Consider the following 27851-nt stretch of genomic DNA (forward strand, 5'->3'; position numbering starts at 1 on the left):
TTGAGTACATGTTGTAATAAATACATGCATATATTCAAGTAGTGTCCACGAAGTTTGGATACAGGAAAGTGTCGGGTACATATCCGGTATGGATAAGACTTCATTATAGAAGTACCTGGGTAACATAGGTTATAGTTCATAAAAAGTGAGAAAATTTTAAGTACGCATAAAGTATTCTATCTTGTAAAAATATTTGTGATCTTACTGAACATGACCGAAGTTTATGGGTCATATTCTAGAAAAGCTCGACAATTTTAGATTTAGAGTACACATAAAATATTCTACGTAGGACAACGAATTGTAATTAGACCAAAAACAACCAAAACCAAAGGTTATAGTCCATGGTAACTTGCATAATGAAAATCACGGGCTACACTCTACAGAAATTTGGAAAGTTTTTGGTATGGCATTAAGTATACTATCTAGGATGAAAATTTAGGATTTGATCGAACCAAAACCATGGGTCATAGTACATAGAAATTCAAGAATTTCAAACTATGTATAAAATATTCTGCATGTGGAAACAATTTGTAATTTTGCCAACAACGGCCAAAATCATGTGCTATAGTATGTGATATTCAGAAACCTAAATCATGGGCTATAGTCCACAAAAATCACAAAACTTATAAGTACGCATACAATATTCTATCTTGGACAAAAATTTGTGATTTTGCCAAAAACCATAATCACATGTTATAGTCCACAAAAAAAATTCTTGAATTTCAAAGTACAAATACGATATTCTATATGGTACAGTAACTTATAACGAAAAAACATGGGAACTTTTTGACTATGGTAAAATATTCATACGGGGTGCCAACTTGTGAAGTGGTTGAAAATGACCAAAATTACGGGTTAGTATATGGTAATTTGTGAAATAGTTAAAATCACAGGTTATAGACCACAAAAATTCAAAAAATTTTGAGCACACATAAAATATTCTATCTAGGAAGAAAATTTAAGATTTGCTCGAAAAACAACCAAACAATGGGTCATAATCTATAGAATTTTGATAATTCCAGAGTTTGCATAAAACTTTCTACACAGCAAATCAATTTGTTATTTTGTTAAAAAAAACCAAAATCATGTAATCCACAAAAATTCTTGAATTTTTAAGCATATACACTTTTTTATACAAAACGATAAATTGTGATCAATGTTGAAAATAACGATAACATGTAGCGCAACGCTCACCTCAGCTTAACATAAAACGCAAAATATCATAACTGTTAACGTAAGTTAAATAATTTATTAATATTTAAATATTTTATAGATACATAATATTCAAAATCAAATAATATGAATAATCATCATAGTTTTCAAACATATCACTATAAAAATACTATCACAAATCAATATATCATCACAATTTCACAACAAGATCAACCATGTATGCCTAAACAATCTTTCCAAAAACGTAGTCGTTAAAAAAATACATCACACCCTATCACAGTAAGTTCTAATAGGCAATAAAACATCATAAATGTAAAAACTTCTAATTGTAATCCAAGTGAAGTTACAACTTTTATTTTTGAAAGAAAAGTACCAGTTTTTATTACTTCTAAATCTGATTAATTTGAAGAAAAAGTAATTAGTAATTCTTTGATCTCTTTTAATGTCTTTCAGTGTAAAATCTGATTAATTTGGAAAAAAAACTCAATCACAGTCATCAAAATTCTTTTAAAAATCAATCCCAATCCTTGAAGAATTTAACCTAAATTATGGAGCGCTATGAAGACATGTTACAAAGCGTACGCTATGGGTAAAATAGCGTATGTTATTTTGATTCTACGCTATTTTCCAGCGCTACGTAGCGACATGGTCTATGCGCTATTTTGTGCTATGGAACACGTTATTTTCTACACTGATTACGATTTGGTCGAAAACAACTACAACCATGATTTATAATCCACAGAAAATTGAAATCTTTTTAGTATTCGTAAAATATTTCATGCGAGTTGACAACTTGTAGTTTTTTTAAAAATAACTGAAATTATGGGTTATAATCTTTAAAATTTTGAGAATTTTGCAGTACTCAAAAGATATTTTATATGAAGTGGTAACTTGTGATTTGGTCAAAAACAACCAAAATCATAGGTTAAATTTTATAAGTGTGCATAAAACATACCACGTGGGATAAAACCTTATATGATTTGATAAAAAACGATTATGGATTATAATCCATAAAAATTCAGAAATTTAGAAGTAACCATCAAATATTCTATGCAGAACAACAATTTGTGATTTTGTTAAAAATTGCCAAAATCATGAGTTTTGGTCCACAAAAATTCATGGTTTCAAGGTATGCTTAACATACCCTATATAGGACGATAGTTTATGATTTTGTCAAAAACAACAAATATCGTCTATGATTTTGTCGAAAACAACAAAATCATAGGTTCTAGTCTACATAAATTTGAAATTTTGAGTATGAATAAAAAATTTTGCAAGGTGGTAACATTTGCTTTGGTCGAAATTGACAAAAATCATTGGTTATAGTCCACAATATTAAAAAATTTTAAGTACTCATAAAATATTCTACACGGGACAAAATTGTATGATTTGATCAAAAACGACATAAATCATGAGTTATAGTCCACAGAAATGCGGAAGTGTTTTAGTATACATAAAATATTTTATGTGGATTGGAAGTTTGTGAATTCATTTAAAAAGGCCAAAATCATAATTCCATAAAAATTGAAATTTATGGAGTACAAATATAATATTTAAACAGGGCAACATCTTGTGATTTTGTCAAAAACAACTAAAATTATACGTTATCATCCATAGAATTTTAGGAATCTTCAGGAATACGCAAAAAATATTCTACCAGGACTATAATTACTTGTTTGCTTGAAAAAAGAAAAATTCATGTATTATAGTCTACAGAAATTCTTTAATTTCTAAGCAAGCATAAGATATTTTTATAGGTGATGATAGCTTGAGATTTGATTAGACACCTAAAATCATGGGTTATAGCCCAAAAAAAGAGAAATTTTTTAGTGCACATAAAATATATTTTGAGGGTGACAACTTGTGATTTGGTATAAAAAGTAAACTTTAGTGCACGTAAAATCATGGGTTATAATCCATAGAAATTCAGTATTTTTTAGAGTACACATAAAATATTCTACCCGGGACAACTTATGAGCTTGTCCAGAATGAAATAATGGGCTCTAATCCACAGAAATTTGGAGAATTTGAAGTATGCATATAGTATTTTATGTGGAGTGAAAACTTTTGGTTCGGCCAAAAGTAGCCAAATTGTGGATTATAATTCATAGAAATCCACAAATTATGGAGTACGCATACCATATTTACACAAGATGTAAACCTCTAATTTGGTCGAAAACCACCAAAGTTATGGGCATAGTCCATTATAATTCAATAAACAACTAAATTCATAAGTTATAGTTCACAGAAATTCGGAAACTTTTCACTAGGCCTAAAATATTGTATTTTGGAACAAGAATTTATGATTTAGTCGAAAACAATCTAAGTCATAGGTTACTATTCCAGAAAAATGCAAGAATTTTGGTGTATGCTTTAAGTACTCTATGTGGGACTACAATTTATGATCTTGAAAAAAGCAAAATTCTTATATTATAGTCTACAATTTCGAGCTACGCATAAGGCATAAGATATTTTAAAGGAGATGATAAAACTTGTGTTTAGCTCAAAAACAACAAAAAATCATCGGTTCACCCCAAAGTAATTTAGAAATTTTAGTACGCGTAAAATATTATATGCGGGTTGACAACTTCTTATTATCCCAAACAACAAAATTCATAGGTTATAGGCCATAGAAATTTGATAATTTTAGAGTATTCATATAATATTTTATGCAAAACAACAAGTTGTAATTTGGTCAAAAACGAGCAAAATCATGGGTGTAGTCCACAAAAACTTGCAAATTTTTAAGTACACAAAATATTTTATGTGAGGTGAAAACTCGTGATTTGGTCGAAAATGATAAATCAAGGGTTAAAATAGTCCATAGAAATTCGTAAATTACGAAGTAAGCATAAAAAAATATTTACGAGAGACAACTTGTGATTTGCTCGAAATGGACAAGAATAATAAGTTATACTCCATAATAATTCGGAAAACAACCAAATTCATGAGTGCACATAAAATATTCTATCTCGAACAAAAATTTGTGAATTAGTAAAACACGACAAAAATCCTAAGTCATAATCCATAGAAATTCAGGAATTTTGGAGCATACATAAAATATTCTACGTAAGACTACAATTTAGGAATTTCTACAAAAAAGAAAAATTCATGTTTTATAGTCAACAAAAATTCTTCAATTTAAGAGCACACATAAGATTATTTTTAACGCGATAACTTCTTAAATTTTGTGGAGAAAACCAAATCCATGGGTTATATTCTACTAATTTTTTAAATTTTGTGATGCATAAAATATAAGATTTGGTCGAAAATTTCAAAATGAGTTCCAGTCCAGAGAAATTCGAAACTGTTAGAGAACAGTTACATGTAGGACAACTTGTGATATGTTCATAAGCGGCCAAAAGTGTGGGTTATAGTCCATAGTAATTCGATAAACCAAAACCATAGACTATTCCACGAAAGTCAAAAACTATTGTGTATGCATAAAGTATTCTATCTTCGAAGAACATTAATGATTTTATTGAAAATGAAAAATCATGGAGTTAAATTCTCGAGAAACTTGAGAATTTTGAAGTATGCATAAAAATATTCTACATACAACTTGTGATTAGGGGGGAAAATCATGAGTCATAATCCAAGGGAATTTCTATAACATCCAAAATTATCGGTTATATTCCACATAAATTCGCAAAATTTTGAATGCACATAATCTTGGATGAAATTTTGGGATTTGTTTAAAACGATCAAGAGCATTGGTTATTTTCCATAGACATTTAGATTTCATAGTGTGCATAAAATATTCTATGTGGGAAGAAAAATAATGAGGACAACAATTGCAACTTTCTCTATTTATCATTTGACTTTTTCTATTTCAGTTTTTAGTAGTTAATTTAAATTTTTGAATTTTGAATTGTGGTTTAATTTTGGCATTTGAGCGATTTTAGGGAATTGATTAGAGTGATTGTGGTTTAATTTTGGCATTTGAGCGATTTTAGGGAATTGATTAGAGTGATTTGAGGGATATGTAATTGCTCTATAAAAGAGCTATGTAATCAACGATTTTAGGGAATTGATTAGAGTGATTTGAGGGATATGTAATTGCTCTATAAAAGAGCTATGTAATCAAAATTATGGAATATTGAATGAATGAATGAAATATTATGTTAGCCAATTTGGGTGTGAAACCCTAGGCTGACCCCCTCCCCTTCTCCAACAACCGCCCCAATCTCCCTCCCCTCCCTCTCACAAACTCCGATTGTCTCTCCCTCTCTCTCTAGTTGCCGACAACAGCCACCCTTCAACTCCAAGCAGCACCAAACTCTCTCCGTTCTTCTCTTCACAAACGTTTCCTCCTTCCCCACAGTCACCACCCAACTCCTCTCCTCCAGCAGCAACCGCGGCCCAATCCTTTCCCTCCTCCCCCGCAACATCGCCCTGCTCTTCTCCTATACGCAGTCGCGCCACAGCCCACCCCTTCCCTTTGCGGGGCCCATCCCCTGCTTCCTCATCGCTCATGTGCCCCACATATCAAGCTCCAAAACACCCCTATAGTCTTATTCATTTCCCCTGAGCGCCCGGCACGCGCCGCTCACCTCATTCGCAATCGCCAGCCGTAGTCCCATCTCTAAACAGCCCTAACCCTATCGGCGAGCCATCGCCATCCCCCTACTCTCCTGCATCCTTGAGCAGCCCCGCCCTACCCGTCGTTCCTCCACCTCTGACCCGCCCGTTGAGATCCCCGTTGAGGACAACAATCATGAACGATATCGTTTTTCTCTCGACTCAGTATTTTCTGTTAATCTCACTTTGTTAGTTAATTGCATGAGTTTATCACCTCTGAACTCTTATCTAATATTCATTGCTTAGATTATAATTATGAGTTGAGAGCAACTGAACATGTGACTATTGAATTTTGATATTGATTGTAGAGCTTGTGCAATGATAACGAATATTGCGATTATATTGTTTCAGATTGGAACTGTTCATGATTGTTGATGCAAATCTGGTTAAAATCCATTTGTCACATAAATTGTTTTAAATTAATTTCCTGTCGAAGATCATGAATTTTGGCGAAATGGTGTGTTGTTCAAATTAAATTGTTGATTCTGATAGACCCCCTCCCTCGTTTCGCATCAAAAATTTCTAATTTTGTCCAAAATAGTCCATTGTTATAGTCCATGATTTTTAGCAAAACAACAAAAATAGGTTTATAGTCCACAGAAATTTCGAAACTATTGATTATGTATACAATATTCTATCTCCAATGAAAATTTGTGATTTCAAACTACACAAGATATTTTATAAAGGACGATAACATGTGATGTGGTTAAAAATATCATAAAATATGAGTTATCAGCCACAAAAATCCGGATTTTTTTATTACACCAAAATATTTTATGTAAGAAACAACTTCTAACTAATAAAAAATGATCAAAATCATGGATCATAATCCATAGCTGTGTTTAAAAAATCTGTTATATAACCTGTTATAACCCGTTTTGTAACTATACACTATACAGTGCCCTCTTGTTAAGTAACACACATTTAACCCTGAAATTATTTAACCCAAAAAAAACACGATATATCGCGTTAAATGTGTGTTACATTGTATAACCAGTTAATATGGATTTTTTAGGTTAAATTGCATCTTTAATTAGGACGCGTTGATGCATCTCCATCATCCAAATAATTTAAACCCTACCATTTATATTCCTGATCACCATATTCTCTTCCTACGAATAAGCGATCTTTTCGTCTCCTCCAACTGAAACATTAGCTTTTTGCCTACTCTAAAACTCCCCTGCCTAAAGGCGGCTCTTGTGACTCCAGTGAGATAAATTTGTTATTTCTCAGTTATGTATTGGGCATCTCAGTTTGTATTATTTTTGTTATTTTCAACATTGGTCCATAGAATTTCAAAAATGTTTGAATACGCATAAAATATTCTATCCTGGGTAAAATTTTAAGATTGGGTTGAAAGTGACCAAAATAATTGATTATACTCCATAGAAATTGGAAATTTCTGAGTAGGCATACGATTTTTTGGTTGAAAACAACTAAAATCATGCATTATTTTGCATAGAAATTTAGAAATTTCGGAGTACTCATAAATTATTCTATCTGAGAAGATAATTTATGATTTTAACGAAAACGACCAAAATCATGTGTTACAACCCGTAAATGTTCTTGAAATTCTGAGTTTGCATATAATATCTTATACTGGACGATAACTTGTGCTTTCGTCAAAAACAACCAAAAGCATGGGTTATAGTCTATAAAAATTTGGTAATTTTTTAGTATGCAAAAAATATTTAATGCGGAAAGACAACTTGTGATTTTATTGAAAATGACCAAAATCATGCTTTATAATCAATAAAAATTCAAAAATATTGGACAACGCATAAAATGTTATACGTGGAAGGGCAACTTGTGATTTGGTCAAAACCAACCAAAATCATGGTTTATAGTCCATAAAAATAGGAATTTGTTATTATGCACACAATATTCTATATGTGGTGGAAACTTGTGACTTGCTTAAAAACAACAAAATCATGGGTTATAGTTCTTAGAAATTCATAAATTACTGAGCACACAAGTTTTTACGCAGGACAACACATTGTGATTTGATCGGAAACGACAAAAATAATAAGTTATAGTCCATGATAATTCAAAGAGTTATAGTCCACAGAAATTTGAAAACTTGAGTACACATAAAATATTCTATCTCGAACGAAAAATTATGATCTAGTCGAAAACAATCAACATCATGAGTTATAATACATAGAATTTAGAAATTTCGGAGTGCACAAAATATTCTATGCGGGGCCACAATTTATGATTTTCTAGAAAAAAGACAATTTCATGTGTTATAGTTCAAGTCCTGGACTACGCATAAGATATTTTTTAAGGGACAATAACTTATAATTTGTCGAAGACAACCAAAATCATGGGTTATAGTATACTTATTTTTAAAATTTTAAGTACGCATAAAATATTTTATGCGAGATTATACTTTAAGATAAAGAAGAAAATTTTAAAATCATGAGTTTTAGTCTACAAAAATTCGAAGATGTTAGAGTACGATTCTACGCGGGATGACAAATAAACTGGTCGGTAACAAATAAATCATGGGTTCTAGTCCAAGCAATGTTTTAAAAATAGACCAATTTTATTGATTTATCACCGATATACAGGGTTTGGGCCATTGCCAAAACGATTTTTACAAAAAGTTATCGCATATCATTTTTGACCGATTTGTCCTGATATATCGGTGTGAATCCGATAAAGCGGCTGATATCTCGTAGGTCAAAATCACCCGATTTTCTATAATTTACATTCTAAGTGAACCGGCTCGAGTTTGGAGGCAAAAACCCTCCTTTTTCCATACTTGACCCGCATCCACTAAACAAAAACCATGTTGTCTTATTCTATTTCATATATGCTCGTTGTGTAATCCTAATTCTCTCTGCTTCCACTGTGCTCTCCCACAAATCACTCGCAAATTTCTCACTTGAATGCCTCTTTTGACGACCACTCTCGAAGACCCTCTCGATGTTGCATTAAATGTAGTTAGATTATATTTTAGGACATTATATTATATACGCTCACCATCCAATATGACACTCCGATTTTTACTACTTATTCTCGATATATCCCCGATAACTGGGATCCGATATGAATTTTGGTCGTCTGATATATTTCTAATAACCGATATTTAAAACATTGACTCCAAGGTAATTCGGAAAACAACCAAAATCATGGGTTATTCCACAAACATTCAGAAAAGTTGGTGTATGCATAAAGTACTCTACATTAGATAACTTGTGATTAGGGCGAAAACATGGTAATTCCAAAAACCGCTAAAATCATGGATTAGTCCACGAAAAACTTATGAGCACATATAAAATATTCTATCTAGGATGAAAATTTATGATTGGTCGAAAATGAAAATAAAAATCACTGGTTCTTAGCCAAAGAATATTGGATTTCATAGTACACACTTCTATGTAGAAAGAAAATTTCTGATTTTGTAAAAAAGAGCCAAAATCATGCGTTAGTTCATGGTATTTCCATAAACAACCAAAATCATGGATTATAGGCGACATAAATTTTGAAACTTTTGAGTATGCATAAAATATTCTATCTCGGAAACAAATTTGTGATTTCATCGAAAACAGCAAGAATCAATGTTATAGTCCACAAAGTTCTTGAATTTCAAACTGCACATAAGATATTTTATACGAGACGATAACTTGTAATGTGGTCAAACAACAAAAATAATTGGTTATAGTCCATAGAAATTCAAAAAGTTTTAAGTAACCTAAAATATTTTAAGCAAGGCGACAACTTGTGATATGATCAAAAACGATCAAAATCATGGGTTACACACAGAAGTTCAGAAACGCTTCCATGAGGTTGATTTTGGTTTTTCATTAACATGTTATGAAAACTAAAATTTATATAACATTTTTATGTTCATAAAGTAGACTATAAATTGGAAAACTGCTCGTTTTGAAGTAAATACCCAAATACTCTTTTGAATTCAAGCTTCTGAACCAGCTATGGTTGAAACGATCCAGACTCGCATCTAATGAGAGGAAGGATACATGAAGTATAAGCACTGTTATAAATAGCGGTAAATAGCCCCGTAATAGCGGCGCTAATAGCGTTAGCGGTCCCTTCCTACGACGCTATCGCCCACTATGCTATCTCACAATAGCGGTGACATATTACGGAATATGTCTGTTCGTAAAAACGGCCAATAGTGTGTCATAACGGTAAATAGTGAACGATTGCATTCGAAATTTGCTTTTAGACTACTATTTAAAAGCGGTTTGAGGCTTATTTTTTTAAAATTCAACTCAATCCTTGACCATTGCATTCCACCGTCTCCTGTGATTTTCAGCATACTCCCGCCACCTCTCATAGCCTCTGACACCTACCTTGATACTTCCTCTCACCTCCTTCACCGTGAGCTCTTCTTAGGCCAGTCTTGTCACCGCTAAGCTCTTCTTCTCGAAGACGACGACTTTTGGACTCTTCCAGTCATCTTCGATATTACGTGATGGTTACATGTCTATTTCATGTTTAGGATATCTTTATACCATCTAATATGTACTTTTAGATTTCTTAGATTTTTCTTTAATTTTTTTAGTATTATACATATCTAAATTAGACCGCTATTTGACTTTGCGCTTTTTACCGTTATTTTGCCTAATAGCCCGAAATAGCCTTAGCGATGCCTCACCGCTGCGCGACGCTATCCGCTATCGATAACATTGAGTATAAGATATACGTCAAAGAAGTGTATGGCAAATATTTTAAACTAAAACATGCATTATATAATTGAGTAAAAGTCTGAATAAATGTGTGCAATATTGTCCAATAAGTGTTGGTGTCGGCACATGTTGCACACAGATACGGGAGCCCAGAATAGGCGTTAGGGTACTTAGTCCACCATAAAAGCTTTAATCCTCTTACTCCTGCCTGTGCATGCTCTAGGAACCAATAAATGTGATTTTTAGTATTTTATCAAACTTCTTGGTGCCATAGACAGAAAAAGCAAAGGAGCTTAAGATTTTCGAGTTTTAGAGTCATGGAACTGACCTTTACAAAGAAGTTCATGGAGCAGGTCTTTGAGCTCAGGATCAAGCTCTTCAGGCATATATAGTGGGTTTTACTATCTGAAATACCGAATGTTGCAAGAACAACCTAAGATGGCACAATAAAAAATATAAAATAATAATGATATAAAACAAAGGGAACTACCTTTTCATAAGTATCTTGCAGGCTGCCCCGATACATGGGCAATTACCAAGTATCATACAATATAATGTAATGCCAAGAACTCATGCATCCGCAGCTTTACAATTATAGGTAGAACCTGTTCAAGAGATTTTTATCATAAGAAACAACAATGAAATGGCATGCATAAATGTGATTAGATCTCTGAAAACTTAATTTGATAAGTGAAAGATTTAGGTTACCTAAACAACATTCAGGGGGGAAAAACAGGGGTTCTTGGAGACCCCCAGACCTCTTCACTGCAGTCCTGCATGAGAGATAAAAAATGGGAGGCTTAGCTGCCGTCAATCTTATAATAACACAACAACAAAAACAAAGAAGCACTTAAGGTAACTCAGTTTCTCCATTGCACTTAACTAAGATCATCTTCCATCCTAAATTATAGCCAACCACCATTTAACTTCTTAATCTACCTTCCTTACGTATAACCTAGTCCTTGCTGCTCCATTAATTCTTTAATCTAACTCATTAGGCATTACTTAGAATAAAAGGCAATAAAAATATCTACAAATCAAGAAAGGTTACTGCATAGTGCTGCAGGGAGTTTGGAATATATTGGGTTATAGTCCAATGCCAATAAGAAGGATCACTGAGGAAGTAAGAAGACGAATTACTTCAAGAACTTGGCTAACACCGAAACAAATCCTAACAGAGTCACTTCTTAGCACCAAAAGGTTTTCGGGTTTACTATCCCCATGTACAATGCCCTGCAACCAGGGGAAGAAAGTGTCAGTGCTGATCAAAAGTGCATGAACACCCCTTTTTAGTTAGTCTGAAAGTCTAAAAGTGCTAAAACTACAGAGCTACATGATTGCTATGGACCAAGGGTATTTCACTAGCTCCAATGGTTTACTGTATGAATTCTTTTTGCTCCCTAAGCCAGTAGATGCATAACTTTAACAATTAGCAAGTGGCATACAAAAGCAACATTAATCTAGGTATGAAAAGAACGCGAAAACTTGTTAGTGAAGAACCGAAGTGGTTAACTGAACCTATATAAGTAATTCCAGAGCACTGAATTTGCTAGATAAATATTACGTAGTATCAGTGTAGAAGATGAAAATTGCCTTGACTACAGTAGGACCTAAAAACTGGCCTGTACACTTGACTCGCCTGCACGAGCCAAGTCCACTCAAGATTTGAGTCCGCCAGATGAAGGAAACTCGCCAGCACGAGTCAAGAACACGCCATCGCTGAACTCGCCTGCACGTACAAGCAGTCCGCCAGGCGATCAGAAATTCGCATGTACACTTGATTCGCCTACACGAATCAAGTCTGCTCAAGAGCTGAGCCCGCCTGCATGGCCAGGCGACTAACAAATTCGCCTGAGTACTAGGCAGCTACAATATCACGTACAGGGATAGGCCTTCACATTTCTCACGACGTGAAAGGTGGGAGCACAGTACTCCAGGCCCACCAAGCAGCCGCTCACAGTACGAGTGACCAGTCAAATCCACGCAACCGACAAACCCGTCTGTATACTTGACTCATTTGATCGCCAAGTGCGCCTGCATCACCAGACGATCAGAAGCTCGCCTGCATACTTGACTCACCTGCACAAGTCAAGTTCATCCAAGTGACTGAGATTCGCCTATTCGCTCAAGCAACCAGCCGGGCGATCAACAAACCCGTCAAACTCGCCAAAGTACCTAGCGGCTGTGTTGTCGCTTATAGGGATGGGTCTTCCCATTTCTCGCGACATGAAGGGAAGGAGTACAGTGCTCCGAGCCCATCAAGCAGCCGCTCACAGTACAAATGAGAGGCATGACATCTCTCAACAATACATGGTCACATCCCATGATTCAAGAGAGTGACCACACCGTCTCTCCTCTATTTAAGAACCTCTCCTGGCTACAGGAAGGAGGTTCGCGGTTCATTTATTAATTCAGTCAGTTAACCGGACCATTAGCTCTCGGCTCCCGATTGAGCTAAGGATCTGCTCCTTGTATTGATCTTGCACTGTAGCATCTCCCTCTAAACATCAAAACCGGGCGGTAAAGATCCATGTTGGGCATACGGGGAGAGAGTTGGCTCCGATACCAACAAGATTAAATGCAAATATTGCACTCAGACATTCAATGGCGGGATTACCAGATTCAAATCTCATTTAGCCGGAAAGAGAGGGAATTGCACACCGTGCATAAAAGTCCCTGATGATGTTAAAAGAAAAGTCTCTGAAATACTGGAGAATGCAAAGAAGAGCAAGGAGGATAAGGAGACAAAGATCCATAATTTGTTGAGTGAAGTGCATATAGGGGAGGAAGAGGAGGAGCATAACTCCTTGACTACTCGAAGCTCGTCATCCTCTTACAAGCCAGTAGGCCCAATAGACTCCTTTGCTGCTCGTTCTCCCGAAGAGACCGCCCAATTAGTAGCTAAGGGCAAACAACCATCGATGGACTCCAAGCTAAGAAAGAAGAAAATGGAAGATGTTATGCAATACATTTCCAAATGGTTCTTTGAAGCTGGCATTCCATTTCATACAGCCACACTTCCCTCTTTTCATCAAATGCTACAAGCCGTGGGGATGTTTGGAAGTCATTTACAAGCTCCATCAATGTACGAGTTGAGTGAGACTTGCTTGCAGAGAGAGGTGGATGCAACGAATGAGATTGTTGAGAACTTCAAGAAGACATGCATTGTCAATGGTTGTTCCCTGATGACTGATGCTTGGAGTGATCGAAAGTCTAGAAGTATCATGAACATAGTTGTACACTCTGCCGGGAGGGCAAGTTTTTTGTCTTCACATGATACATCGGCCGATAAGCATGATGCTGACTATATTTATGACTTTGTGGACAAGGTTATTGATGAGTTAGGGGAGGAAAATGTGGTGCAGATTGTCACTGATGGAGCTTCAAATAATATGACGGCCTCTAAGAAATTGGAGGAGAAGAGGAAAAACATATTTTGGACCACTTGCGCAGCGCACACCGTGAAGACAAGGTTATTGATGAGTTAGGGGAGGAAAATGTGGTGCAGATTGTCACTGATGGAGCTTCAAATAATATGACGGCCTCTAAGAAATTGGAGGAGAAGAGGAAAAACATATTTTGGACCACTTGCGCAGCGCACACCGTGAACTTGATGTTATGCGACATAGCCAAGTTCAAACCCATTCATAATGCCATTACAATGGGGAGGAGTGTATCGGTATTTATATATAATCATACCAAGCCTCTTCAATTGTTTAGAGAGTTTACTAAGGGTGATCTTGTGAGACCGGGGGTTACAAGATTTGCTACGACATTCCTCTCACTGCAATCATTAAGGGATCACAAGAAAGAGATGAGGCGGATGTTCATCTCTGATCAATGGATGGATTGTAGCCTTTCAAGAACAACGGGCAAAAAGGTATGTATTTAAACTTTAAAAATTAAAATTGATAGCTACAAAGTATTCCTTTCATCATTTATATTTCATTCATTCTTTAATTGTTTGTATTATTTGTAGGTTGCTGAGATAGTTGCTAGCAACAAGTTCTGGGACAATACAGACTTTGCCCTCAAAGTTTTCAATCCTTTAGTGAAAGTTCTCCGGAGAGCCGATGGTGATAAAGTCCCATCTATGGGATTTATATATGGAGATATGTTGGTGGCCTTAGAAGAGTTGAAAGTAGCCCTTGGAAATGATGAGAAAAAATATATTCCCATATTGAAAATGATTAAGCCAAGATTCAATAAGAAGCTTTGTGGTTCACTACATAAAGCGGGCTACTACTTTAATCCATATTTCTATTATCCGGCTTACACGGAAATTGAAAAAGATGGAACTTTCATGACATCCCTTGTAGATTGTATGCATAAAATCTTCCCAAATGACCATGCGACTTTCACAAAGATTGGAACTCAATTACCTAATTATCAAGAATGTATAGGGTCATTTGGAAATGAATATACGAAGCGAGGAGCTTCTAAGGGTGATTGTCCAGGTAACTTTATAATATTAAATTAATTCATTAACCTCTATTACAAATTTATAAGTTACTAATTTTTTCAAATATGAATTAACTAGTTACATGGTGGAGGCTTTATGGGAATGATACTCCCGAATTGAGAAAGATGGCAATGAGGATTTTGGCCTTGACAACTAGCTCTTCGGCATGTGAAAGAAATTGGAGCACATTTGAGATGGTAATAAACTAATAATGATTGAATTTAGATTATGTTGTAGCCTTGTAGGTTTATAGCATTTTGTGCTAATTCATGTTTTCACTTGTAGATTCATACTAAGAAGAGAAATAGATTATCTCACAAAAAGCTTCATGACCTCGTCTTTGTCAAATTCAATGCAAAATTGAAGAACAAACATGCTGTCATAGATAGAGATCCTTTGTGCGCCTATGATGATGATGAAATGGTCTCTGAATGGTTGATGGGTTCAAACGGGGATGATAGCGATGATGAAGTATTTCCGGGAGAATGTTTGACTTTTAGGCAAGTTGGTGACATTTCAGGAGCTAATCCAAGAAAGCGAAAAAGTGCACGAACGCAAACCTATAAAAGAAAGAAAATGTCGATATCATCTTCTTCGAAGGGGAAGGAGCCGGTGGAGGATGATGAGGAAGAAGATATTGAGACATCATCATCGGAGTCGAATGAGGAGGATATTCTTACTCTTGATTTTGATGAGGATTGATTATAGTCCTCTTAGTTTCAATGTTATTTTGGAATTACTTTTGGATAATTGGATGTTAAACAATTATGAGCTATTTGTAACTTTGAAAACTTGGTTGTATGCTTGCTTTGTTTATGTTTCTCTATGGATATGAATCTTGTGATTTTCATTCTATATATTATAATTTATATGTCACTTGCTTCATTCCTTATATGCTATTCTATGTTTACTAACAACATCTTCATATTTTGTAGGTCAAGCATTCGGATGGTGTCAATATGCACTCGGGAATCAGGTGTCTACAATTGGTTAGTGATCCTAACATCAATAATCATATGTTTAGACAATATAATTATCAAGTATGTGAAGATTCCATTTATGATATTATATCAACCTATCCGATATGGCAATCCGATATTTTTTCATGTCCCCCGATATATCCCGATTTCCGCTATCCGACATGAATTTTGGCCGACCGACATGAACCCGACATCCGACATTTAAAACATTGCTTGATATATACCCAAACATAACCAATAAACAAAAGCAAATGTAAAATATGCTACGCTACGTGTCAAGGATGATCTTGCTCAAAAATTGGCTAATGTGCTAAATCTGAAACAAGTGGAAATATGGCATGTACAAGTGAAGGCAGGGGTTTCTTGGATGTGGAATAGCTCTTAAGAATCTGCTAGCAAATGTGGGAGCATTGATACTTTGAAAAATCATCTTCAAGCTTGTTATAAAGATACAAAAAATCAAACTTTCTTCCCTTTACAAGCTGTTTTCCCCTGTATCTAATGTGGTTCTATGGACTAAAACTGGATAGGGGAATTTCAATTACCCCAAACACTTACTTACCCTATGGTTAGCACTTAGCAGTGCAAGGGAGTCTCTTGACCCAAGATAGAATGTCTAACTTTGGGATGCTTGCTAAAAACAAGTGTGTTCCTTGCAATATAGAACCAAAATGCCATCAGCATCTATTCTTCTCCTGTCAATTCCCTATGCAAATTTGGAACTCTATGATGGAGTGGATGAAATATAATTGGAGATCTTGTGAATGGAATTATTTGATCAGATGGTATAATGATAACTTGAGGGGAAACGGAAGCGTGCAAAGTATGAAGAGGTTGCTTCTTTCTGCTTCAGTCAAGGTTATTTGGACTGAGGAACAAAAGAATTCTTGCACAGCAACAGCTGACAAAAGAGCAGGTCATTAGGGATATTTAGGTGGTTTTGCTAATGATCACTCCAAATACCCCAAGGCTTTATAGATCCAATGATTGAATTATGAATTTGTAATGTTTGTTTTACACCGATTTTGATGTTTGATGTATCCCAGTGGGACTGAGTTATCTGGTTGTACGCTCAATTCCAAGTTTGGTGAATGAATTAAAAAAAATTCATTGACCCAAAAAAAAAGTTTTTAGCATGCTGAAAATATCAAATGTTTACTTCAGTTTCTGAAGCCCCTAACATATATTCCAATATGCTAATAATCTGAAGTTAGCATGACAATACTTATTATTAGTAGTTACTATCTAATTTTGCATACCCGTGTTACTTTGGTAACTGGATTTTTTGAATAATCGTAGAAATTAGATAATATGCTGCTATAACGTGCCTTCACCATTCGAATCCTACTCTTTTGACTTTTCTTCGTAGCTTTGCGCTTAGTATTTGATATATTAATACATTTCCACATAATTTCATCTAGCTGCTGATGAAATGAATTATTGTGTAGGTATTAGGTATAGTTCATCAATGCTTATAAAAATTCATCTCTCTGGATTACACGATCACCAAACTTGATTGTATTTATTGTACCTCTCAGCTCTCGCATAAACGACATATGACTTTTTCAATTTGGTCTTCTTGAGAACGTACACATGTATCTAAATGTGAAGAGATACGAGAGGCATCTATCGGATGCATAATACGACTACAAGCAAACGTATCAACACAGCCATGATCCAAAAACAAACGGCGCTACTTTTTCTTACCTGTTAACAGTTGCAGCTATAAATGTGCCATAACAATAAAAGTTCCATTCCCTATTTACCACAAAACTTAACTAGGGGACTATTTTAGCACACAAAGTTGACTCTTTTACGACAGTAAAATTTCAAAAAAGAGTATATACCTCGCCTCCGGTAAGAATTGTCGTCTCTTTAACTGGATTTTTCTTAGCAAATCGTGCAATCTTCCGAAGGAAAAGAAGAAGAACGCTTATGGGGTCCATCAAAGTACCCATCGATCAAGAACTCGCGACCTCCAGTGAAGGGAACCCATCTCTCTTCCTGCTTTCGTTAGAAACCCTAGGCAGCTGCAGCAGCCGATGTCGCCATCGAAATCGGCCAGCATCATACCCTGACATCTTTAACCAATTCGAGGGATCGACTGAAGAAAATGGAAAGCAATGCGCTAGTGTTTAGGATTTTTTTTTAAGGGTTTTTCCCCCCAAAATTTGGTATTTCTTGCAAGTTCGAAACGTTGGGAGATGAACAGTTCAAGTTGCCTTTTTTATTTGCCGGATTGTTGTCTTTTTGAGCGAAAGAAGAGTTGGTGAATGATTGGTGGGCCCTGGCCCACTGTAACTAGGTTGGGCTGGCTATACAAATCAACATTATTTTTATGAACAATTTTTCAAAACAGCTCTATTATATTTTTTTATTTTTAAAATCGACCGATTTTTTTTTATTTATCAAAACCGATCCGTTTTTTGCCACGTCAGCCTAATCACCCTCCTTAATAGTCGGGGTTGCCAACCCCGACTATTTAAGAATGCGTTAAACCCTAAATAGAAGCATTAAACCCTAAAAATTTATGTCCTAAATAGTCGGGGTTGGCAACCCCGACTATTTAGGACGGTGATTAGGCTGACGTGGTAAAAAACGGGTCGGTTTTGATAAATAAAAAAAAATTAATCGATTTTAAAAATAAAAAAAATAAAATGGAGCTGTTTTGAAAAATTATTCTTATTTTTATTTATATCCGTTTTATGATTCTAATAGAACTTTTTAAGATACTTTAAATTAGTTCTTCAGACCACCGGTATTTCCATTAGATTGCTCAGTTCAACAATTTACAAGAAGCGGGGGACCAATTTGCAATTTCATTGATTTTGGGGGCCTAATTTTGAGACAACTTTGAAATTATTAAGAACCGGAGGAACTAATAATAATTTCAATGATTTGTGGGGCTGGTTCCAAGGTATTACATGCCCTCTTTTTTCTTTTTTTTAAGTCACTTATTAGCTCCTTTGTCTTTTTTAGTATCGCCCTTCGCATTAAAATCAGGACAAAATAATAGAAGAAATTCTCAAAAAAGACCCAATCTAATTTTTTTTAAAAATTTGACCCACTCTAGTTTTTATTACAAAAATTGACCCAGTTTCTAACCACGTCAGCATCGTGCCTAGTAACTAGGTCGATTTAAAAAAAATCAATTTCCTAATTAGTCGAGGTTGGCAACCCTGACTAACCACTTGTCAGATTAGAACACCTAAACAAGTCTGGGTTTCAAAACCCGACTAATTTGGTCGGGGGGTCAAGGTTGGGAACCCCGACCAAATTAGTCCGGTTTCTCACCCCCGACTTGTTTAGTTGTCCTAATCTGGCAAGTGGGGACGGTAGTCTTAATTAGTCGGGGTTGCCAACCTCCACTGTTGATATTAAGTGATCGCACAGTTAGTATGTATCCATGATTGTATGAGTTTGTTGAGGATTGATGAGGGGCTGCTTTCTTCTCCAAATTTATGTCTGGTTCTTGAGCTCGGTGCCTGAAAAATCTGCACATGTTGAAATTCGTTAGAGGACAGGGCTTGGTTCCCCCGTTGTACCTCCGACGATCAAGTTAGCTGAAGAACTTGAGTGGGGTAAATAAGAATTGTGAGAATTCTTGTTTATGCGCAGTATAATTTTGCAGATATCTCTCGAGAGATCAGGTTTATGAACCCGTTTTTTAAGCTAGCTTTGGAATCCCCTTAAAGTTTGAATAGTACCTGTATATATACCATGGGTAGGAGGGTAGATTGTTCATTTCAGCCAAGCGCTGAGAGGCGGTGACGAAGCATGGGCTGGCATCGACGTCAGCACTTGCTTTACAGGTGTCGGCCGGTGATTGGGGAAAGATCACTTTAACATTAACTGAGAAGTGAGTGGTGGCAGGGTGGTGACCCACGTGATCCGATGAGTCACGAAGACTAACGAAGCTAGAGGCATGATGCCCCTACCAAGTATTAAATTTGTTGATGCTGACACGCTGTCAGAGAGAGAGAGACTCAATGTGAAACAATCCTTTAGCTTCGCCGAGAAGTAATGTCCATTGAGTTGTCCTCGTGAGACGTTGAACAAATGGTTGAGTGGACTCGTGGCGAGTCGTCTTCGACAATAGGAGGCGACTCGTGCCGCCTTTCGAGTTGACAAAAGGGGATATCGACTCAACGAGTCGGCTAAGTTGAAATTCCTGTTGGGTCTGGGCCGCCAAGTTGCTTGAGGCACTATATGCGGAAATACATTTGTCCAGTGTCTAGCAATGAATTGCACTTTGGCGAAAAATGGGAACATCATAACACCGACTAATTAGGAAGCTGATTTTTTTAAATCGCCCCAGCTTTTGGTAGTTTCTGGTCATGATGCTAACGTGACCAGAAGCTGAGTCGATTTCTGTAACAAAAACTAGAGTGTGTCGATTTTAAAAAAAATTGGGTTGGGTCTTTTTTGAAAATTTCTTCCAAAATAATATGGTTGTAGATTAAGATATTAGCATATTTTCAAATAGCAAAACAGTATCTTCATACTTCAACGTCAACAAACAATAAATCAAGGTTTTATATGTATTTTTCTTTCAATCCCATTTTTTTAGAGCTTTGCTACAGGGACCCAAAATATGGGACCAATAAAGGAGACAAGTGAGGTGTCCCCCTCCTATTGGATAATGAGTTAACCATCATTAATGATGACCAACTCATTATCCAATAGAAGAGGGACACCTTACTTGTCCCCTCTATTGGTCCCATATTTTGGGTCCTTAAAGAATTTTTCTTTTTTTTAATCTAGCCTTAATCGCGCCTTTGGTGCACAAGAGAATCTCAGACTCCCTACATGGAAGCGACACGGCTTTGCCATGTGACCTACTACGCCACCATATTTAATCCCTATTTTATAAATGAAGATATTATGCTTTCTATTCTTCATGTACAAGGACAGAAAAAATATGCATTATGAAAGAATTCATTCTCGACATCATAATTAATCTTTTCAGAGGATAAGAGATATTTGTAGATGACTAAGAATGTGTTCCCTTAAACTATTTTCTTATATGCAAGCTTATAATCATAACACGAAAAAGATAAAGTGAAAAATTCTGGCATCAGCACATTCAAAGCTCGATATAATGGCCTGTTTGGTTCGTTTCGTGGAAACCATTTTTTGGTGGTTTCAAGCTGGGAAAAAAAACAAAAATTCACGTTTGGAGCCCACTTTTCCATCATTTTCAGCTCATCTCCTCTCGAAACAATCCGAAACATATTTTCAGTTTTTGTAGGACCCGCTGTATTATTAGCATCTCTAGGTGTGGGCCTCATGTACGCTATATTCCTCTTTTTCTTTGTTTCAACAAAACCAAAGTGGAAAAAAAATGTGTCAAGATGAAATCATTTTCCTCTAACCCTGTTTTTTTTTCCTGAGATTGCTGCAAACCAAACAGCCCTCGCAAAGTCTTAACATACACACTTACTGTCATTATTTAGCTTCAGATATGGAAGCGCAAATCATCACAGAAAATGGGACACTAACCATATGAAATTTCTTTTAACAGGAAGTATGAACGTTATGTAATCTTCATATCGAAAGAGCTACCACGTAAATTGCTTATGAGAGAATTAAACAATAAAAGAGACTACGAACTTGGAAACCATATCTTTCATATCTGAAACTAGTTTTTGATTTTACAAGAAGGCAATGAGTCATAACCCAGCAATCTGGGATTTGGCAAAATATAATACATGGGAATAATTTACAACTTATGGACAACCTGACTAACTTCCTAACAGAAGAATCATGGGTCAAACTACTAAATTTACAATTGCTGCTGCAACCCTGCAGATGCTTGAATGCTGCACGCAAAGAATCACAAACACCAAAAAGATCATGTATGAGATTGGTGACTCGAAAGAACTGGCTTGCTGGAGCCTGATGGAGCGGCGACAAGTAGTATAGTTCCAAAGTGCTGTGATGGTATGAAATGGAAATTAAATTGGCTATAGATTCATGAGTGATCAAAATTCCTGTCCACAAGAATCCCAGCACTCAATAGATGAAATTACCTTTGAAATGCCTGCATGATCTTCCAAAATATCTGAACACGAACTGATCAAACTGAAAAGGCCAGAACTCAGCTGGGACTTACGTATCTCATAGCAAAGACACTTCTGCGATGTATCTGTCTATATTGAAGTTCGCACTGCATCAAACGGTAACTAATTACATACGTATAAAGTGATAGCTTTTATAAGAAATTTTAAGTCATAAAAATGTCCTATATGCAAACATCGAGTCCCAAGCATAAGCAGTGACGAAAGAAAGCTTAAACGAGAAGTACTCGATAATTGTACCCGGCACTGAGGGATAAATCTTGAAATAACCTGGGAAGATTCAGTGGATTAATCCTGAGATGTTGCTGAATATTCAAATAGAAGGCGATTAGATGGAGCAGATTGGAAAAGAACTCGGAGACGGTTTGTAAGCTGATAAATCAAGGACCACTGTGTGGCCATTTCTGAGTCTTTCATTTGCCTAACTACAGAGGCCTGAAACAAGCAAATAAAAAATAAGAAGCCAATTATTCATAAGGGACACTTTTTGTATCAAATCTATACATACAAATTTTCACCATAAGCACACAAAAATTTGAACTCTCTCATAACTGTTGACATTATTTCCTTGGAAGGTATTGCAGCAGCCAACATACTAGACACATAATAACACTAACATAAGCAAACTACCTGAAGGCGTTTCCCAAGCTGCACTTCAACCTCAGTACCAAAAGAAATATTGTTGGCTATCGATTTAAGAGGGTCAACTGTGGGGTCTGCAGAGAGTAAACTGGGAATCTGAGGGGCATACACTAGCCTCCACCGTGCCTGTCCAAATGCACCTTTCGATTCTATTCTTGGCATGAGGGATTCAAGCGTTGCAGTCGCAAGTTTCTTAAATGCCAGCTGGCCATCGCCTTCAAGCAGAGATTCAGCTAATTGATTCTCAAAAACCCTAGCAGCCTGCAAAAGTTGAACCTTAAGAACTATGCCTATGTTTAAGATTCACGTAAATGCATCATACAACAATGTGTGGGTATTTAACCATTTTGCATCATACAACAAGTCTATAACTACATAAGTTGGACGTTCACATAAACATGAGAACAGATGCATTAGTATAGGCTACTTACCAAACTGCATGTAAAAGATAAGACATAACATTGGAGCTAAAGGAATAAATGCAACTGCCATCTTTCACCTTTTTCTCGTTTTTCTGTCCAACGAGGGATGCCATTGCAGTTATGAGTAATATATAAAATCTATTCAAGATTCATCATCATGATTTACATTTACTGGAGCCAGAACAATAACAACAAAACTATCATGTCTTTTCCTATCAGAATGAAGTTGCAACAGAGTGCATAACTTCATTTCAAGAAGGCTGAGAAAAGTGGCTACACGAAATATTGATGAAATTTATTACCGATTGGTAAGCTAACATCAACATTTTACAGAACAAGGGAGGTCAACAAAATATCATAAGTTAATCAGAAAAATCAATTTATAGTTTCTGTAGTTTAATCTAATCAAAAAGAAAGGCAAGATCTGATGTACTCCGCATAGAGACAGCTGATAAATAATGCTGACTGTTAGTTATTTACCTCACTGGGTGAGAGAACATCCTGATCCACAGAGCGTGTTGAGGTCACAACTAGATTATCTTGCCAAGTACTAGCCCGACTTTGGATCCTGAATTGCCATTCAGATCCAACCAGTGCTAAATCTAGAATCGGATCTAAACCAAGATCTGGTTCAAACTTTGCTATATTTAAATGCTCTCGTTTAAGTCTCACCTGCAATTATAAACGAATATACACCAAATATCAAGTTATACCATTATCACAAAAAGATAAGAAAGGCTTTCACTGCAATAAGCATTTTTTCAGCCTCAACAAGTAAGCTAGAGCTTACCTGGGTGGCAACCAAGTTAATGTCTCCATTCTCAAATGTCAAAATTCCTCTAGGTTTAATCCACTTTGGATGAGCAATACCATTAAGCTCGAGTTCACCACTAACTGCAAAGTTAAGAATTAAAGGGTAAATTATCCTTAATTCTGGTCCAAGCAGTAGCTTCAGATCAGAAAGCTGAACATCAACTCCAGGTTTAGCATTCACTTGCTCCAATTTTGTTTCCACCTCGGATTTTCTTCCTGTAATTATAACATATGGAAAATGTTAGAATTACCAAGGCAAATTCTAATAAGAAAATAATTGATAATTAGTTATTTTGGGGATGAATTATAAGAGTAGCATACAAGTTCTACATTTTGAATGCTAAGAGCAGTAGACTGCAGGAATATTAAAAAAGAAAGAAAAAACTAACAATTAGGAAGATAGTTATATAAGATTCAAAATTACAATCATATTGTTACTTTGATTTTATGGCTACCTTAACATATTATGTGGACTCCCCAATGTGTTGACCTGTTGAAAGAAAATTACACTAATAAATTTCCGTGTCAGATGCATACTAGTCACATACTTCTTGCTCCTTGAAATATTAGACAAACTTTTTGCACTATTTTGTAATATAGCATAACTTCAGACAATCTCTTTCGACAATTGCAGATACTTCCTTAATAGACACACATATTCAGATGTATTGTTTCTTTGAAGTTGCATGTTTATTCTATAAAATTTTATATAATATAGCAACAACAACAACAACAACGAAGTCTTTATCCTAAACATTCCAGTTAGCTGCACGGATCATGTTCTTATGTTTAGTTTTGCTAAGGGTTATCTCCTCCGTCAAGTTAATTATTATCATAGCCTCCTTAAGTGCTTCCAACCAAGTCCTCCGAGGCCGACATCTAGACCTTCTTGTTACTAACTATAATATTATCCCTTCTTATTTTATAAAATATATTGCATAAAGGAATTGGACAATCTGCATAAAATGATATTAGAGAATAGTTGATCATGTACGCTTAATTAACAGAAGTCATCAAGAATGACAGGAAAACGACAACAAAACATTACCAATGTATGTATTGTCACTTATAAAAGCACAATTTAAAACAACTCCAGGGCAAGGCAATACAGACGAGAAATGGGCTGACCAATAATTCACATGGGGTACCTGAAGGTTGATGCCATTTGCTGTTAGCTGAAGAAGATGGTGATCCAAAGAAACGAGATGCATAACCTGATGTGCTCATTCGATTGTAACCAGCAGGAGGAAAGCTTGGCACATTTGATGCCAATGCATCAGCCGCAGCACCACTTCCCTTATCATGAGGCAGATATGCTTCACCATGGCTCAATTTAATCATTCCAGATATATTTGGTTGCAATATGGAGCCTGTGATCTGCATCTGACTGTCAACTTGGCCACTGGGATTCAAGTATTAGATGTCAGAAAAAAAACTTAACAAAACAGGAAAAAAAACAACAGAGTCGGATAAAAGTAGAACCAAGCATATGAGCTAATATGAGATAACAAAATTGTTTGAGTTTTCCTTCCACTTTTGGCTAGAATATTGCTCCCGGTTGCTGAGTGTGACAAAATTATAGTAAGGTAAATACAGAAAAATACCAAGATAAGATAGAAATCAGCAAAATAACCCTATCGCGTAACTACAAATTTAAATAATTATATAGAATACTTTTACTTTTAAAAGAAAAGCCACTCATATCTTGAGCAAAATAAAACTTTGGGGAAAAGTGTGAGATCTATAAACCACCTCAAAATGTTCTTTGCCCGTACTTCAAGAACTTCACACTTTATATCGATTTTATCACCATGAGATGACTCATCAGTCCTGAGAGGCAGATTTCCTTTAACCACTAGCTTCCCCTTCCTATCCACCCTGCTTTCCATGGAAGTTATGCATAGCCTATTCGACTTAACATTAACTGTACCCCCAAAATTTGTAAGAGGCTTCCGTAGAACAGGAGATGACACAGTGGCCCTGTGAAATATTGCAGATCCATCGAAAACTGGCTGCTCTACTGTGCCCCTAACCTGTTTCAAACAGACTGGTCAATAAAGGAATACCAAAAAAGAAGGGGGAAAATGAACTTAAAATGAGATGCCAAATTTTTTATATTCTATAGGCATTAGTAACCACTATCCAGGATTTGGTCTTTCGATAATATTTTTACTAGTCGTTTAATCTAATTAATGATTGGTTTTCTACAGTGGTCGTGATAAACAACAGGACTAATTCTTTCACAAATGTTCAGCTGGGAGGTAGACTCTAAGCTTAAGTGTTGGTAACTCCATGCAACCGTTTCCATCAAACCAAGACCGAAATGAGATAAGAATACTAAAGAACATGTCAAACTGAGATACCTGAAGATCAACGTCAGCATATCCATGAAGCCAATTGGCATATGGAGTTAAGGCTGTTAGCAATATCATTCCACCATCTTTAATATCCGCATTTATTCTTACCTCACCTGCATCTAAAAGGTTCCAATTCAGGCCCTTGAGACTTTCTGCTAACTGAATATCCCAACCCTCTTCAATTTTCTCCCTGAAAACTTTTTCTTCGTTACTTTCACGGACAAGTACTCTACCATTCTCTTTTGACCAAACTGGAATCTGCATTGCACCACCTAAACCTTCTCCTTTGTCAAATTCATCAACAGAGTCAACCTGACTGTAGGTGACAGGAACACTTCCCTGTATGTGTACATGACCACTTTGGATACCAGGCACAAAGTTAGCATTAAACAGAAATCGACTTGTTGGAGTTACCGAGGCAACTATCTCAGCTCGGCTAAGTTCAATTCCCCCAATAGCACCATCTAGGAGTCTTATCTGAACATCACACTCCGGTTTTCCAAGGCTTCCTCTGAGATCTCCTTCCATATGCAATATGCCCTTGATGGGAATAAGCAATTGACGCAATGGGTGAACAGTGTCTGTGGTTGAAGATTCTATTATCTGCACAAGAGTGGGAACCAGACCAATGGGGAAATTCAAGACAGCAAAGTGAAGATTTGATATTGGCCCAAGCAAGGTTCCATCAGCATGGAGAGTCGCATTGCCTTTTTGGATGAATAATTTCTCAAGGCGCAGGCCATTATTATTACTATAGGAGCCTGTTGCCAGGACCCGCTGAGTTCTGTAGCTACCCCACTCCCAATCTTCACCGAGAAAATCGAAGTCAGCCTGAAGAACGAATCCAACAGTTAGTGAATGAAGATGGATAGAACTGAAAAGAAAAATAAATGGGAGAGCAAGCACATAGCACATAGGATATTAAATTCTAGTTACCAGTGGTGCACGTAATAATCTACACTTCTCATTGGATTTACTTATAAACTATGTTACATGTATACTTCTAATCTGAAGCCGCACCTATACATCCGCACTCGTATCTGACACGTACCCATACCCGACATGTACCCGTACCCATACTCCTTGCATACATGCATACATTTATTCGGGCATGTACTCAATTATAAAATAAATGATTTAATTTAAAACACTTGTCATACATTTTGTGGATACATCCTACACATCCACTTCTTGAAACTCATTGGTTTTTGACTTATAATTTTGAAGGGTCGTTAAGATTCTAGTTCAAAAAATACTGATTTTCCAATTTATAATCCACAGAATAAAAGAAACATACAAATGTTATAGGAATTTTAATTCTCATCATTGTTCTCATGTAAATTATGTAAAACCCCGTGAATTTGAAAATATGGTGATAAATAATAATAAATGTGTTATATTGTGATAAATAACATTTATTGATGTTTGAGTATGCTAGAAATTGATTTGAGATCAATTCAATGTATATATGTGAATATAGGAGTGAAATCATGCGCTATATACACGAGCCTGAAATCTGAAAAAACGACCAGTTAAGAGTATACGTGTTTTACACACCGATGCAGTTCGAATCTAGAAAAACTCAAAAGACAAAAGTTATAGGTCCCTTCAATAGCTTTTCAACAACTCTTAAATCACCTCATTCCGAGGTCGGATGAGAAAGTTACAGTCAAAATACCGAAG

The 27851-nt window shown here is 35.9% G+C and overlaps 1 protein-coding gene and 1 long non-coding RNA gene across 9 annotated transcripts in view; both read right to left on the minus strand.

Annotated features, from left to right (window-relative positions):
• The window catches only part of LOC109825780, a 31601-nt gene extending 13547 nt beyond the window's left edge, over positions 1–18054 (minus strand). For all 3 annotated transcript variants that reach the window (XR_002243098.1, XR_002243097.1, XR_002243096.1), the window contains exons 1-4: positions 17702–18054; positions 11121–11185; positions 10903–11017; positions 10741–10817 (exon numbers count right to left, since the gene is read on the minus strand). This is a non-coding gene — a long non-coding RNA (uncharacterized LOC109825780). The remainder of the gene's footprint in view (positions 1–10740; positions 10818–10902; positions 11018–11120; positions 11186–17701) is intronic.
• Positions 21461–27851, minus strand: part of LOC109825238 — a 55865-nt gene continuing 49474 nt past the window's right edge. For 3 of the 6 annotated variants that reach the window (XM_020392033.1, XM_020392039.1, XM_020392037.1), the window contains 9 exons: positions 26175–26999; positions 25564–25844; positions 24960–25213; positions 23789–24027; positions 23479–23670; positions 22565–22837; positions 22205–22369; positions 21887–22023; positions 21461–21789 (listed from right to left, as the gene is read on the minus strand). In XM_020392033.1, coding sequence (XP_020247622.1) covers positions 22223–22369; positions 22565–22837; positions 23479–23670; positions 23789–24027; positions 24960–25213; positions 25564–25844; positions 26175–26999 — 2211 coding nt within the window. In that variant the 3' untranslated portion in view covers positions 21461–21789; positions 21887–22023; positions 22205–22222. Of the gene's footprint in view, positions 21790–21886; positions 22024–22161; positions 22370–22564; positions 22838–23478; positions 23671–23788; positions 24028–24959; positions 25214–25563; positions 25845–26174; positions 27000–27851 lie in introns of all 6 variants that reach the window. The other 3 variants (XM_020392036.1, XM_020392034.1, XM_020392035.1) reach the window with 3 other exon arrangements.

This window comes from Asparagus officinalis, chromosome 10, assembly GCF_001876935.1.
Source record: "Asparagus officinalis chromosome 10, Aspof.V1, whole genome shotgun sequence".
In the NCBI taxonomy this organism is placed as follows: Eukaryota; Viridiplantae; Streptophyta; class Magnoliopsida; order Asparagales; family Asparagaceae; genus Asparagus; species Asparagus officinalis.